The sequence below is a fragment of the Macaca mulatta genome, chromosome 15 (assembly GCF_049350105.2).
Source record: "Macaca mulatta isolate MMU2019108-1 chromosome 15, T2T-MMU8v2.0, whole genome shotgun sequence".
Classification (NCBI taxonomy): Eukaryota; Metazoa; Chordata; class Mammalia; order Primates; family Cercopithecidae; genus Macaca; species Macaca mulatta.
In genome coordinates this window covers 24,117,375-24,132,899 of record NC_133420.1, presented here as the reverse complement: position 1 = coordinate 24,132,899, position 15,525 = coordinate 24,117,375, and the positions used below count along the sequence as shown (strand labels likewise).

At 37.9% G+C, this 15,525-nt stretch overlaps 1 protein-coding gene across 23 annotated transcripts in view; it reads right to left on the bottom strand.

The window, feature by feature from the left end:
- Positions 1–15,525, bottom strand: part of DENND1A (DENN domain containing 1A) — a 544,513-nt gene that overhangs the window by 274,117 nt on the left and 254,871 nt on the right. For all 23 annotated transcript variants that reach the window (XM_077968018.1, XM_015116876.3, XM_077968015.1 and 20 more), the window contains 2 exons: positions 13,308–13,388; positions 9,042–9,095 (listed from right to left, as the gene is read on the bottom strand). In XM_077968018.1, the coding sequence (XP_077824144.1) occupies positions 9,042–9,095; positions 13,308–13,388 (135 nt within the window). The remainder of the gene's footprint in view (positions 1–9,041; positions 9,096–13,307; positions 13,389–15,525) is intronic.

Genomic DNA, 15,525 nt, shown 5'->3' with positions numbered 1-15,525 from the left:
AATCAAATCAGAGAAGTGTATTCTAGAAAGGAAAGCAGAGTTTACCCAGAGGTCAACTTTCATCCCTCCAAGTGAATGGAAAAACCATTAGAATAAACAATTACCTGACAACTCTTAAGAGCAACAATGGAATTCTCTATAATCACAGTTCTTGATAATAGGTCTTCTACTACCACTTCAACTTTGTTTATGTTTGAAAGTCACGATGAGTTCATAAATCTTTTCTATATCATGGCGCATCTTTTGACAAAGTGGAGTCTGGGCAATGTTATATGTAACTGTCCATTCTAACTGCTTTCCTCGCATCATTAACCACTTGGTATGACACCAACTAGATAATTAAGACAGGTTTGTTTAATATTCCAAATGAAGGTCTATATGATTATCCATTAATCAAAAGTAAACTTCAAAACCTGGACACTTAAAAAAAATCCTTTATACAGCTGGTTTACAATGTAATTATTACTATATAACTGTTCATGATCTGTGACTTTTTTAAAATGCAGGTCAACTGTTTAAAATTTATAAAGATTTATGCTCATTTAATTATTGCCTGCATAAAATTCACTCCTACATGTGTTATCTTGATAGACAGAGAAAACCCTGATGAGCAATTACAGAGTGATAGTTTTTCACTGAAAAGAAAGAAAGTATTTTTACAAAGAAATTGTAGAAATAATCAGAATTAACTTCAATGGGGATCTGAAAGGGAAAAGAATTAAATTTTTACGTTTGCTTTTGATTAATGTCTGGGAGACAAATTGGCCCAAAAGCCAACTGAAAGGAATTGTTCTTTCTTCTTCTCCTGGGCGGGGGGGGGGGGGGGGGGGGCGCCAAATGTTAATTCATTCATTCAGTCATTCGTTCAGTCAATAAATACATATTGGGCATCTATTCTGTTCTGGGTATAGTGCTACAGTGAAACAAAAAATACTGATCCCTGTCCTTAGAGAAGAAGAGAGGACATTTTACCAAACATTCAAACAATTAATTATATAACTTACACGTATGATGAGCAATTTCTTAGATGGGTAGGGGGAGCTACGGAGCCAGGGCCCAGACCCAGCAGCATCTCAATGCTTGGATCATACTGACAGGTGTGAATCCTGGTTTTAGCATTTCCTGGTTTGGCAAGTTACCTCACATCTCTGGGCTTCATTTCCTCTCCAGAACAGAGATAACAACCATACTATAAGGCTGTTGTGAAGATTTCAGAACATAACAAACAGTGCCTGATCTGGTCCACAGTAGATGCTCAATAAACACCAGCTCCTTCGTCTCTTTTTTTACACTAACACTTCTCTGAAGCTGTCCAGGAGAACAGGATTATCTGGTGATAGAACATTATTAAGTTCCATATCCCAAAGCCTATTTATCCTTTTTGTTGCTTATGTTCCTTAGAGGAGATAATCAATAAATATTTATAAACCATCTATATTACAGGCAGTGGAGCCCTGGGCTCCATTTGCCACACCAGTTCCAAGCTTCAGACATTCTGGTGTGAAAAGGGCCTGCTAAGACACTTTCAAGGCTCTGTGAAATACATGCCCCATGAAGGGAAAATAATTAATCTCCATAACCATGAAATATGAGCAAAAACCTAGAAAAGATGTACTCCAGGAATAATGTTCTTCAGCCCTCAGCCACAACTCAGATCTCAAGAGAGGTTAAGACTAGAATTATGGGAGAGCCAAGAAAAGGAGAAAAAGAAACAGACCACTGAAAGCAGCATCTCTATCACACCAGACATTGTCTTTGGACTCTACATTTAATACTTCATGAGTTTCTCACATTTTCCTTTTGTAGATGAGGACCTAGAGGCTCCAAGAAATTGCCCCAGGGTCCCAGGGTAGTGAAGCCCAGAGTCTGGTTGTCTCTAAAAATCATGTTCTTTCCACTACACCAGATCATAAAGGAATAACAACCCCCACAGTTATTGCTTGTTTCAATTTGCAATGCAGCAATTTAGTAATTTTAAATTAATCCTTGAAAAATTATCAAGAGATTAATATGCAAATTTGAACATGGCTAGAGCTCAATAGTGATTCTATGACAAAAACCACACAAATTGGTCCTACAAAAGTTCAGATTCTCCTTAGAGGAAAGGCTTTCCTGCTTCATTTTATAATTTGCTATATTTTTTAAAAAATCATTTCCTTTTTTTTCCTCATGAATAGAACACGTCAATTCCAGGGAGGCAGTGGGGTACAACAGGAACAAAACCTTACAAACCTGGGTCGCTACACCCTGCTTACGAGCAGACCTTGCCACCTCAGCTCTATGGGTTCTGGGCTCCCTGTCTAAAACGGGGCTCACGTCTACCCCTCTCGGAGTAGCTCTAAGGATTAAAGTGGAATCATGTACGGTAGGAGTCTGGCAGATTGGTATTACCATTCCGCTTAGAAACAAACAAGGCTAGCCTTTTACTGGTTTGCAAAGGAGGATTTAGGGACAATGGGTCATGCACAGGGAATTGGTTCATTAGTGGCAAAACCAGCAGAAGGAATGTAAATTTTTTAAATAGTGGGGGCAGGAGAGGTAGCATACAGTATAGACAGGCTTTGGAGGTAAGGGTATGAGAGGACTTTAAAAAAAACTTCCTAATCTCAATTGCAGTTTTGAAAAATTAGAAATGATCAGAACTTCCAGGTACCTTAAAATCAAGTTCTTAAGAAATTATTTGTTCTTAAAAGAAAAAAAAAATTTAATGTACCTAACCTAGGCAATCATTTTTATCATAACATTATTTATAGTAGAAAATATAAATGTCTATTAGTAGGGAAAGCATAGTTAAAACAATTAAATACAGTGAATTAAACGTACATTTATCTTTTCTTTCTCCTGATACCACCCTCCCAGAAAAAGTCACAGTAAAAGAATTTTAAAAGGCACAAATGCCAAAAAACTGGAGAAGAGTTAGTAATGGAAGAAAGAGATCAAATTTTTGAAAGCCAAAAAGCAGATGTGACTAAAGAAGTGGTTTTCAACCTGGGGCCATTAGTCCCCCAGGGGGTATTTGGTAATGCCTAGGGACATTTTTGGTTGTCACAGTTGGAGGGGACTGTGCTACCATCATGTAGTGAGTAGGGCCCACCAAGGCTAAATATTCTACGATGTAAAAAACAGCCCCACTCAACAAAGAATGATCTGGCCCAAGCTGACAAGCATGTGACTGAGGTTGAGAAAAAAAGCTGAAAGCTACGGATAAGGTAGGCAGGCACAGCACTGAGCATTCAGCCCAACGCATAGCACAAAAACAATTCCAAAAAGGAACTGGAGACACCCAGAATCTCTGAAGGCTAGGAGAGGGGGTGCAAATAAAAATAGGAGTAATTCAATCCCAAGGATCTCCTCTCCCAGTTCACTGAGCTTGTCAACAGACTTTCCTGCACCTCTCCAGAGGAATATGTGTTTACTTTCTAGAAGAATGGAACCAGAAAGGCCTGGGGACACCAGGTATGGTTGAGGACAGGCAATAAAGCCTTACACTGGAAATGAGTATTAAATGAAGGTATACATATTAGATGTTGACATGTCATAACCCACCATTCCTACTCAGCTTCCAGAACACTGGTATTAAAGCATATACTCCCAAGGCAAAGAAAACAGACCAATCCAAAGGAAAAGATTCTGATACTGACATTTGAGAGGCCCCTGCCCCGAAAATAGCCACACTAGTTCCAAGCTCCAGAAATGACTGACAGAGCATCCAGTCAGCTTTTTAATGCCTCACTCTTAAATGTGATGGGCCAGCCATTTGAGGAAAGGCTCTACAGTCAAAGTTATGGAACAAAACAAACAGAAGATAGGAATATTGAGCAAGAAAATAATACAAGGAGAAGACAAATTTTTAAAATCTATAAATAAGAGTCTCACAGATGAGTGAAAATATTAATATAATGGCAGAAGTAAATTTCCAAAGGTGGAAAGATTCGCTGAAGAAAGTGGAGAGAAAACTAAGAGACAGAGATGGAAAATAGGAGAGAAAAAACAAGAAAATTTGAGGAGCAGTACAGGAGATTTAACATTCTATCACAGAGGCCCCAAAGAAAGAAAGAAAAATGAAGAGTAGTATTTTTTCAAAGAAATAATGTGAGAAAAGTTCTCAGCTCTAAAGGACATGAGTTTCCAGATTAAATGGAACCACCATGTGCCCAGCACAATAGATGAAAACAGGCCCCTAGCAAGGCACATCACTGCAATTTCAGGATACCAGGAGAGACCATCAAAGGATGGTTACAATAAATAAATCTCAGGAATCAGAATGGCTGAGACTTCTTAGTTGCAACAGCAAAGCTAGAAGTCAGTGGAGAAACATCTTCAAAGTTTGGAAGATACAGTAATTTCCAACCTAGAGTTCTACACCCAGTCAAACTATCAAAAGAAGAATAAAGAAACTGGGCTTATGCTTGTAATTCTAGCACTTTGGGAGGCCAAGGCAGGCAGATCACTTGAGGTCAGGAGTTCAAAATCAGCCTGGCCAACATGGTGAAACCCCATCTCTACTAAAATATACAAAAATTAGTCAGGCATAGTGGTGGGTACCAGTAGCCATGACTATTTGGGAGGCTGAGGCAGAAGAATTGCTTGAGCCCAGGAGGTGGAGTTTGCAGTGAGCAGAGATTGTGCCATTGCACTCCAGCCTGGACGACAGAGCAAGACTCTGTCTCAAAAAGAGAAGGAGGAAGTTCTTTTTAGTCATGCTAGGTCTAAAAATGTTGCCTCTAACAAGTACTTTCTCAAGAAAACTACTGGCACATGTTTCACCAAAACGAGGGAATAAAATCAAGAATGAGAAATATGTGAAACCCAAGAACGCTTATGTGACAAAAAGTTGTATAAGAAAGGAAAGGTAATCTACTAACTGCTTCAGCATGCTCATTAAAATGTAAACAGTAACTTCTGATTTAATGTAAAAATGCTCTAAAGGTATAGAAAGAATGGGAGAGGGGAAATATGTGACTGAGAGAATGCTATTCTGTGTGTTTCGGGGTGGGGAGGGTTATAGATGGTAAAAGACCAAAACTCATCTTCTATAGGAAAATCAGTAAGTGATATCTGTAACCGAAAAAAAAAAAAAGATTTAGCAATATGAATAAGTTATTCAAAAATACAGAGGGAAACACAGTTGCTAAAAACTTGAAAGTAGCTGGGCAACTTGAAAATTGCTGGTTGTCATCAACAACTGTGTAGTACTACATGTTTTTAAGCCATTAATACGCATTACTTTCATAAGAATAAAAATACCACTACATAAGTATATCATTAAAAAGGATGAAGCAGGTAGATATGAACACCTTTTAGAATACATTAAACCAAAAAATAGCATCATATTTATGTTTAAAAATCATCTACAACACACACAGGTACTCACACATATAACACTAAATTCCTAGAGAAAGGTTTCATCAAACACTTGAGGGAGAGTGGGATTGGGGTTGGGACGGATGGTGGTAATGGGGGCCTTTCATTTTTTTCTCTATGTATTAGTATTAATTTTTTTCAACAAAATATTTGTGAAGAATTTTTAATGACATAGATAGATGTTCATAGTACATTGTTATAAGAAAAACAAAGTGTATACATTTTGTGTGCTTTCAAAAATGTAACTTTCGAAACTTAACAAAAAAATTAGAAGAATACTTTTGTCTCAAACAAAGTATTACTCAACCCCCAATGTAAGCAATGGAAATTAACCTGCTCTGAATAAAACAGGAGCAGGGATCCAATGCTCTGATCAGTTAGCCATCTACCTGTGAGGCCTTCCAGGGCTCCCAAAGCAACACTGGGGTTCCCGGTGGCATAGTTTGAAAACTACATGTCATAAAAAGGAAGGATGAAAAAACTCAGAAATAGATCTCTGAGATGGGGGATTATGCTTGATTTTTCTTCCACTGTTGTATGATATACATACACACATACCTTTCCTATGATTTGGTACTATTTAAGTAATAGTTATCTGTTCCTGAAACACCTATATAACCACCTAAACCTGACAGATTTTTCGAAGGATGGAGATTGCAATATAGCTTTATTAATCTTTTCAAGTTATCATTCTATATTTATATTGCCTATTTCTCAAGCCAACTATCATTTGTCTTTTTCTAGAAATTTTCTCTTTTCACAATCTTTAAATTTATCAAATAAGTTTAAAATTTTATTCTTTTCACAAATTCAGTTTTTAAAAAGTACTACTTTTCAATTTTACTTTAACAATGTTCCCTAATAAATTAAATTACTATTTCTTTTTCTAGTTTTGGTTATTTTTTATTACTTTTTTTTTTTTTTTTTTTTTTTTAGCTTCTTGAAAGTCAAGTTCATTGTTTTCTAAATTTCTTATTTATATAAAAACATTCAAAGCTATGAATTTTCTCCAGAGTGTGGTTTTGGTCACATCCCTAAGGTACTTGTTTAGTGTCCTCATTGTCATTAATTTCTTTTTTCTTTTTTTTTTTTTTTTGAGACGGAGTCTCGCTCTGTCACCCAGGCTGGAGTACAGTGGCCGGATCTCAGCTCACTGCAAGCTCTGTCTCCCAGGTTTATGCCATTCTCCTGCCTCAGCCTCCCGAGTAGCTGGGACTACAGGCGCCCGCCACCTCGCCCGGCTAGTTTTTTTGTATTTTGTAGTAGAGACGGGGTTTCACCGTGTTAGCCAGGATGGTCTCGATCTCCTGACCTCGTGATCCGCCCGTCTCGGCCTCCCAAAGTGCTGGGATTACATTCTAAATAATGACCAATTTCAATTTTTATCTTCTTTGATCCAACTGCTATTTCAAATAGATGAATATTTTTAAACCTTTAATTATTATTATAGTTTTCATTCACTGCTATAAAAGACAGTGACCTGTGAGAGTTTAATACGCCCTATTTTGAAATTTTTGGTATGATTTAGTACATGATCAATTCTTGTAAACGTCCCATGGCATTTTAAAATAATCCTTCAGTAGCCTCCTTCACAGCCTCTGCTTCTGCTCTTCCTGCACTACTTTCCCACTTCTTTTTGGATTTCTCCACTGTCTATACTGAATTGACTGCAACTATCAGTAATCATCTCCTTTATATTATGCAAATTTCCAAACTTTCTGGCTCATGGTAGCTTCCTCTGTCATTAGGGAAATAGTTTTCTCCTTTTGCTCATCATTTCAATGGAATTTTCTGAGAGATGAAAGGTAAAAATCATGGGCTCAAAGTATAGCACAGTATGTGAGAGCTCTGTCTCAAGAATCCAGAAAGACCAATACTTGAATTCTAACTTTATCATTTATATCCTGTAGGATCTTGAATATGTGACTTAAATTTTCAGGGCTTCTGTTTCCTTATATTAGATAATTATGGTAGTTACCATGTAAGCTTGTTGAGAGAGCTAAATGTGAAAATGGAGAAAAGTACCAAATATACTATATTTCGAGTAGTAGTACTCAATCAATGTTATCTATTGTTGCTGAAATGGGAACTCTGGTCTGAATTTTTTATTAATTAATGTCAAATGAAAAGGATGCAATATTTTCTACCAGTCTGATCATACAGATAATACACTACATGGATATGCTTGATAATCCCAACTTATCAAGACTGTTATCTAATCACAATACTACAGCCTAACTTCATTCGTTACATTTGATCACTTGACATTTGTAATCTGTTCTATAGACAACCCTTAGAAAAATTTCCTTTCTGTGAATCTACAGTAGTTATGAAAAGGTATACCACATATTCCAGTACTTTTCTAATCAAGCATTCAAGTATACGCCCAAAAGAATTGAAAGCAGAGACTCAACCAGGCATTTGTACACCAATGTTCAAAGCAGTATTATTAATAATAGCCAAAGGGTAAAAACAATATCTACTGATCCAAGCATCTATTGCTGGATGAACAGATATGCAAAATGTGGTCTATACATACAATGGAATATCATTCAGCCTCAAAAAGGCCGGCTATCCTGACATACGGTTCAATGCAGATGAACTTTGAAGGCATTACGCTAAGTGAAATAACTCAGAACAAAAGGACAAATATTGTATGATTTCACTTACGTGAAGTACTATATGGAGAGTAGTCAAATTCATAGAGACAAAAAGCAGATTGATGGTTGCCAGGGGTTGCAAAGATAGGGTAATGGGGAATTGTTTAATGAGTACAGAGTTTCAGTTTTGTAAGATACAAAAAGTTCTGGACATTGACTGTACAAAATATGAATGCATTCAAAACTACCGAGCTGTACACTTAAAAATGATTAACATGGTAAATTTTATGTTATGTATTTGTTACCACAATTTTAAAAAAGTAATCAAGTGTCTAAGTGGTAGACATTCTTTATCTGATTCTACATAGTACTATTTATAATCATAGTAAAACATTTTGAAAACATGTCAAGCGCTAGACTAGTTATGTCATTCAGCTTGTTCAGAAGGCAAACATCAACCTTCTGCTCTCTCACACTCTAGTTCACTGCTCCTATGTCCTTTGGAGGTAGGGATGGAGGCCCTCATACTTAACCCACAAATACTTTATTCTCTGAAAGATAAATATACAAGGGTAAGAAGTAGAAGTGTAATTCTGCTTGAGTTGATCTACCCTAATAAACCTCTATTTGGAAAATTCTTTATATGGAAACATTTCACTTATAATAGCAGAAATGCAAAACAATCTAAATGTTCTACAGAGTAAACAGAATATTACATAGTTGACAAAAATAAGTCACGTGAATGAAAATGGAAAAGATGTTTTTATAATAGGTGATTTAACTATGTAAAAATACATTCTAAAAAGGGGGAATTAAATATCATATTAATACATAATTACCTTTGAGAAATAGGAATAACAATCCCTCAGTCTTTATACTTTCTATACTTTGCAAATATTCTCTATTTGTTTTGTTTTTTATAATATACTTCAGTTCTATTTTTGTTTTTATAATGTGTTCTTTTTAAAAATCATAATTTTTGTAATTATACTTTAAATCACATCCTTTATTTATTAAAACAAATAAGCAGAAAACAGAGAATAATAAAAATTTAATTTTTTCTTCCCAAGTACTTACATTCTCAGGGATGCTGGGAAGTTCTCTGGTATCAGGCACAGTAAAATAAGAATGCTAGAAAAGAAAAGCAAAAGTGATTTATTTCTGCTAAAATGTTTAACAGTTGCATACTCAGAATTCAGGTAAATGATTGGAAAATATTTTCTTACTCAGATAAGGAAACCGTTTCACTCAGAAGAAACACCCATGGAATATTTTCTTTGGATAATGTCAGATTGAACCAGATGCATTAAATCATCACTCTGGTAGATGGAGTTCTTTCCTGTGAGAGGAGAACTTCTTTGGGAGATATAAATGAAGAGTTCAGGCCAGGAGTGTTGGCTCATGCCTGTAATCTCAGCACTTTGGGAGGCCAAGGCAAGTGGATCACATGAGGTCAGGAGTTCGAGACCAGCCTGGCCAACATGGTGAAACCTCGCCTATACTGAAAATACAAAAAAATTAGCCAGGCATGGTGGCGGGCACCTGTAATCCCAGATACTCGGGAAGCTAAAGCAGCAGAATCGCTTGAACCCAGGAGGCGGAGGTTTCAGTGAGCTGAGATCGTGCCACTGCACTCCAGCCTGGGCGACAAGAACGAAACTCTGTCTCTAAATAAATAAACAAATAAATAGTTCAAAGAAGTTAAATGGCTAAACACATGAAAGGCGTTGGTTTCAGAATTTATCGTTCAGTAAGGCAAGTGTATTCTAGGAACAAAATATCACCAGATTCACTCAGTGATGATTTTTACCAACCAAACCTGTCATCTCATTTCAGCATCTGAGATTATATTCATCTACAAAATGTGACCAAAATCTGCCCCAAAGGCCTAAGTGATGTCCGGAAGAGCTCCAGTTGCTGGAGCACTGGAACTGAGACCACTGCAGATGACTAAGAGTAGAGAAATTCTGCCCCCGAAGCCCACTCCATCATAAGCCTCCTGACTAGAGACTCAGTGGAGTTGAAAACTTGACCTCTTCAAAGAACTTCCAATGAGGCATCTCCATATGTAACAAGCATGCATCCCTGAGTTAAATGACAACAGGCTGAACTGATGACACCCTTTGCTGCTATTAAAGACTCAGAAGACAATGGCAAGCAGGAACGGAAAGAGCTTGGTGGCCGGCCAATTAAAGATGGGATTGTGCAAAGGCCAGGAAAGGTCACATGCAGAGAAGGTCAGCTTAGCCATGGCCTAGGTTCAAACCTGGACCCCCAAGTGACATTTCAAGAAGTTGTGCACCCCAACCCCCACTCCTGGGTGATTGCAAAATAGGTAGGTGTCTAGAAGAATGAGTTGTATAGGCTTTCTGAAATGAAAGGCCCTGGGGACAATCATAATGATGATGATGACAACAATAATAGTGTAAGGTACTTGTCCAATATTCAACAGATATTTGTTGAATACCTGCTACATGAAAGGCATTATGTCTAGTACTCTGTAAATGTTGTCTCTAATTCCCATAACAAATTTTGAGATAGATATTATCTCCATATTACAAATGGGTAAATTAATGCTCACAGAGGTCAAGTAGCCAGTCAAAAGTCACGCAGCTAGTGCGTGGCAGAATATGGACCAAAACTAAATCTGTGTAACCAGAGTTGTGCTCTTTCCACCATGACAGACTGTTATACCTGTGCTTTTTATGTGCAGATGACAGCTAAAGGAATTTAAACAAATAAAAAAGTAAAAAATAAAAAGTATAAAATAGATAACTTTAAAAAAGCCTTCTTCGATGCATTATTCCAAAATCTGTGTGTACATCAAAATACTACCTATGAAGTATTTCAGTAGAGATGGTGTAGCATGGAAACTAGTAAGTGATTAATTCAACAATGAGGATTAAAACAGGAAAAGTAAAATGCAAGGTTCAAATATGACTCCATGAGATACCAACTTCTATACCAAAGGGCTAGAAGTTTAGTTCAGTAACAAATGGCCATGTGGTGATTATGTAGCTCAGCAAATTCACTTAATAGCGCAGAACCTGTTTTTGAATCTGTAAATGGGAATATTATCTACTTCAAAACTGTTGTGAAGAATAAATGTTATATATATGAAATGCCTACCATTCAATAAATGGTATTTTAATATAAAATTATTACTGCCCTGAACTGCTAGTTCATATTACTATTTTTATCATCACTCATATAAGACACATAGAAATATACTCTTGCAGAGAGTGACTACAGACAAAAAGTCCAGGATTACAATTTTATCAACATTTCAGGATGTATAACCTAGATGAGAGTGGCCCTTCAAAATCAGAAACGCAATATGGAGAGAGGAATTCCCAGTGAAAAGGAAAGAAAAAAATATCTGCCTTTATAGATGCAATTGATAGTAAATAGTGAGCCAACACAATTCCAAAACCAAGTAGTCCCCAGGCTGTCCTTTGAGATTCTGTCTTGCTCCATTGCCCATGAAATGCTGGGGACCAGGGGAGGTCAGAAACATTCCTAGAAACCACTGGCATGAAACAGCTGCGCCACCCCAGCAGTTCCTGCTGCCCCTGAGATGGCTTGTCCTTGAGGCCTGGCATGCACACTGCCTGAGCAGCCATTCTTAGGAAGGAGAGGATCTTCCTCCCCAGCAGCTGGTGACCCAGCCAGGCTACTCCACAGCTACCTGTCGGATGTCATTATGGACTGAAGTGGTGAGATCAAGCTGCTTAGGAAAAAGGACAGAGACAAAGGCAGGGTTGCTTAGCTATACAGCAAGGACTGGGGCAGGTTTAAAGCTCATTTGTTCATCTTTTCCAAATGGTCTCCCCTGCCGTATGAGAATTTTTGTAACAAGGTTTCTTTCTTTCCTATGCTCTATTAAAATGGGCAAAAGTCTCTGTAAATTCATTTTTTTCTTTCTTCCTTCCTTCTCTCCCTCTCCTTCCACATGAATGGCACAGTGGGAAGAACATAGGCTTGAAGTTAGCCCTGGCTTTGAAAACTCCAGTCTTATCTCTTATTAACCACATGACCTTGGAAGGGCAAGTATTTTTTCCTCTTGAAATCTCATCCATGAAATGGGAATGTTAATATCTATTTTGTAGACTTGTTTTGAATATTAGAGATACATATTTAGTATAAATTAGGAACTTACTAAAAGAGTAGATCTATTATTAACTACTGGTAGTAACACTGCTTTCAATTTTATCATCATTCTGAAAAAACCTATAAGGGATATTAATTTTCTTTAGGAGAGGAGATACCTTTCCACCACTGAATACCAACACTGTACCAGGTTCTAATGAAGATGAAAGACAAAACTCTTAAAATTCTCAGGTCCCATGACATAAGGGAAATAGCCCCTGGATAATAATCAATACTTGCTCAAACTATATCCATCTGAGAATTCTGATGAAGGTAGTGACAAGGGCTTGAGGGTTTGACCTAGGGAATTAGATAATTCCTGGAACCAAAATATGGAAAAGATCTCCTACACCTCTTCTGATGCCTTATCTGACAGATGAGGAAATTGAAGCCCACAAGGTTAAAGGTCCTGATTAAGGTCACTCAGGTCATTGGCAAGACAATGACTAGGATGGAAATCTCCCAATTGGTATTTCAGAGCACAGTGCAGAACATGTAGTAGCAGCATATATTTATAGGCATTCAAAGAAACTATTACTGTAGGCCAGGAACAACACTAAGCACTCTCCCTCTCTGTCCTCAAGGGACACACAGTCCAGTGAGGGGGATAGGAAAAGGATGCATGCCAATAGAGTGTAACTAAGTACCACAAAGTATGCAAGATGCTTGGGGCGAAGGAGGTAAACTTGGAAAAACCTATGAAGTATCAAGGGAGGATTTCTCTGGAAATAAAATCAGAGTTGAGTTCTGAAGGATGAATATGTGTTACCCTGGCAAACAGGGGAGAGGAAATGTTGAAAGCTGAGGGTGCAGGATGGGCTTCAGCAAAGGGACACGCACAGCAGTGCTGCAGGGCAAGGGTGATACAGGGAGACTGGGACAGGGAACTGAAGAAGCAGGCGGAGCCAGGTATCCTATTTCAGCCCAGCATCTGTGATCCAAGAGATGCTGGTGATGGCATGATGGCTACAGAGGAGCCTAGGGACATTTAGGACGTGTCTGTTTCTTATAGAATCTCAGAGAAAGGAAGAAATTCAGCTCCCTGGCCTATCTTGAGCTCAGAGGTATCAGAGTATTTGGGGGTAGGGGTAGGGTAGGTAAAGGTGACAAAATACAATCCTGTTCAGCTACTTCCTTCTTACTGTCAATAATGAAATGGGTTCTCAGTGATGGCTAATACTCTGCCCCACTTACCACGCTGAGATGAACAGACACTCCTGGGTCAGGGATGGGAAGTTTGTGCAGAGTTTCAAGAAGCTCATTCCACTGATTTTCCTGAAATAAAAAAAAGGCCTAAGTAACAAAAGCAAGGCTCAGCCCTTAGTAAGATACCTGCAGGGAGGTCTGGGCACACATGACTGAGGGGGTTGGGGAGATGCTGGCCCCAGTACAGAAATAGGTTTGATATTCACATAGGGTTTGACAAAAGACTCTGCGTATGCCTCAAACATAAGAGCCAAATAGATCCTCCTACACCAAGTTTGACATTTTCTACTCAGTGAGACACCTACCATGACCGCCTTTTATGGATCATATACCATAAGCTCTCAGCAAATCTATCCCCTAAACTCCATAGCAACAACTTTTAAATGCAAACAATCCTAGCTTACAGGGCGGGGGTGGTTGGAGAAATAACGATGACACTATAGATCTTGTCTTCATCATCATTACCCTCAATTAATTTTATTGAGTTTCACTGGGTACACATGGCAGCCTCCAATTATGGAAAGTTAGAAATGAACTAAGTACAACAGCATGCAATATAGGATGGTGGCTATGCATTCTAATTCGTGAAATTGAGCAACATAATGACATACAAAGCGATACAAATTATTTGATTGAAAATGGATTCACCTCTAAAATGCTCAAAAGAATACTGCTCACAGAATTATCCAAATGCTATTTCTCCCACCCTGTGTAATTATTTGTGCTAATATAATACTGATAAGTGTATATTTGTATCTATTTATCCTCTATTTGATCCTCCCAACTACCCACTTCAACAATGTGAAAACTGAGGCTCCAAAAGGTGAAGCAACTTGTCTCAAATCAGCCCGTTAGTAAGTTGCACAGCTATGGGGTGAAATGCAGGCTCCAGAGCCCTCCTGGCTTCACTACAGCTTTCTTTAAGTAGTGAATTTAAGGAGAGGAAAAAGAAGATGTACCCAGACTACAAGCTTGTTTCAGTCTGAGCTCTGACAAATCAAACAAGCTTCTAAGAGAGGAGAGAGATGAACGTGTGTGTGTGTGTGTGTGTGTGTGTGTGTGTGCGCGCGCGCGCATGTGCTTAGTTTTGCTCTGAAACAATCTCAAACTTACTGAACAGTTGTAGAAACTGTTAAAAAAAAAAAAACTTTATTATTTCCTGACCTATTTGAGAATAAGCTGCCAAGATTATGCTCCACCATCCACAGATACAAACAAGGGCATTCTCCTAAATCACAATTAATCATTGCTGTGGTTTGAATGTATCCCCCTAAAAGTTCATGTGCTGACAATTTAATTATCATTGTAACAGTATTAAGAGGCAGGACCTTTAAGACGTGATTATGTCATGAATTAATGCCATTATTGTGAGAGTAGGCTTCTGATAAAGGATAAATTTGGCCCCTATCTTGTGTCTCTTGTCTTGAGTGCTGCATGTTATGACCCAGCAAGAAGGTCCTCACCAGATGCCAGCACCAGGCTCTTGGACTTCCCAGCCTCCAGAACTGTGAGCCAAATATATCTATTTTCTTTATAAATTACCCAGTCTGTGGTATTCTGTTATAGCAGCAGAAAACAAACTAAGAGAATCATAATAAAGAGGAAATTAACACTGAGATGCAGAATTACCACCTCATCCTCAAGTTTTGCCAACTGTGCCAATAATATCCTTGACAGCAAACAATCCACTTCAGAATCACATGTTGCAGTTAGTAGTTATAACCCTCTACTCATCCTCAGTCTGGAACAGTTCCTCAGTCTTTTCTAGATTTGTACAGCCTTGACAATGAGACCACTCATTTTGTAGAATAACTTTCAGTTGTCTAATGTTCTGTCTAATGTCTGATTTCAATATCCCTTTACTCATGATGTTTGCTTTCATCAACTGATTAATTCATTTGATATCTCTACAGTAACATTACTCTTTCTCTTTGCAGTAGATAACCATTTTGTGGATTGACACTCTATGTAAATATCCCATTCCTCAAACTTTCAATGTATCCGTTTACTTATTTTTATTACCATGGGCCCATGGTTTCCTGTTTTATTCAGTGTACTATAATCCTTTATTATCCTAATTCATTTTGATGTTCAACTTGTTCCAGATATGACTAGTGGGAGTCCTCTTACTGCTTTTGTGCCCTTCTGACATGTTCCCATCATATTTTTAGCAATTCCTTACTTTTTGGCACAAAAGATATTTCAG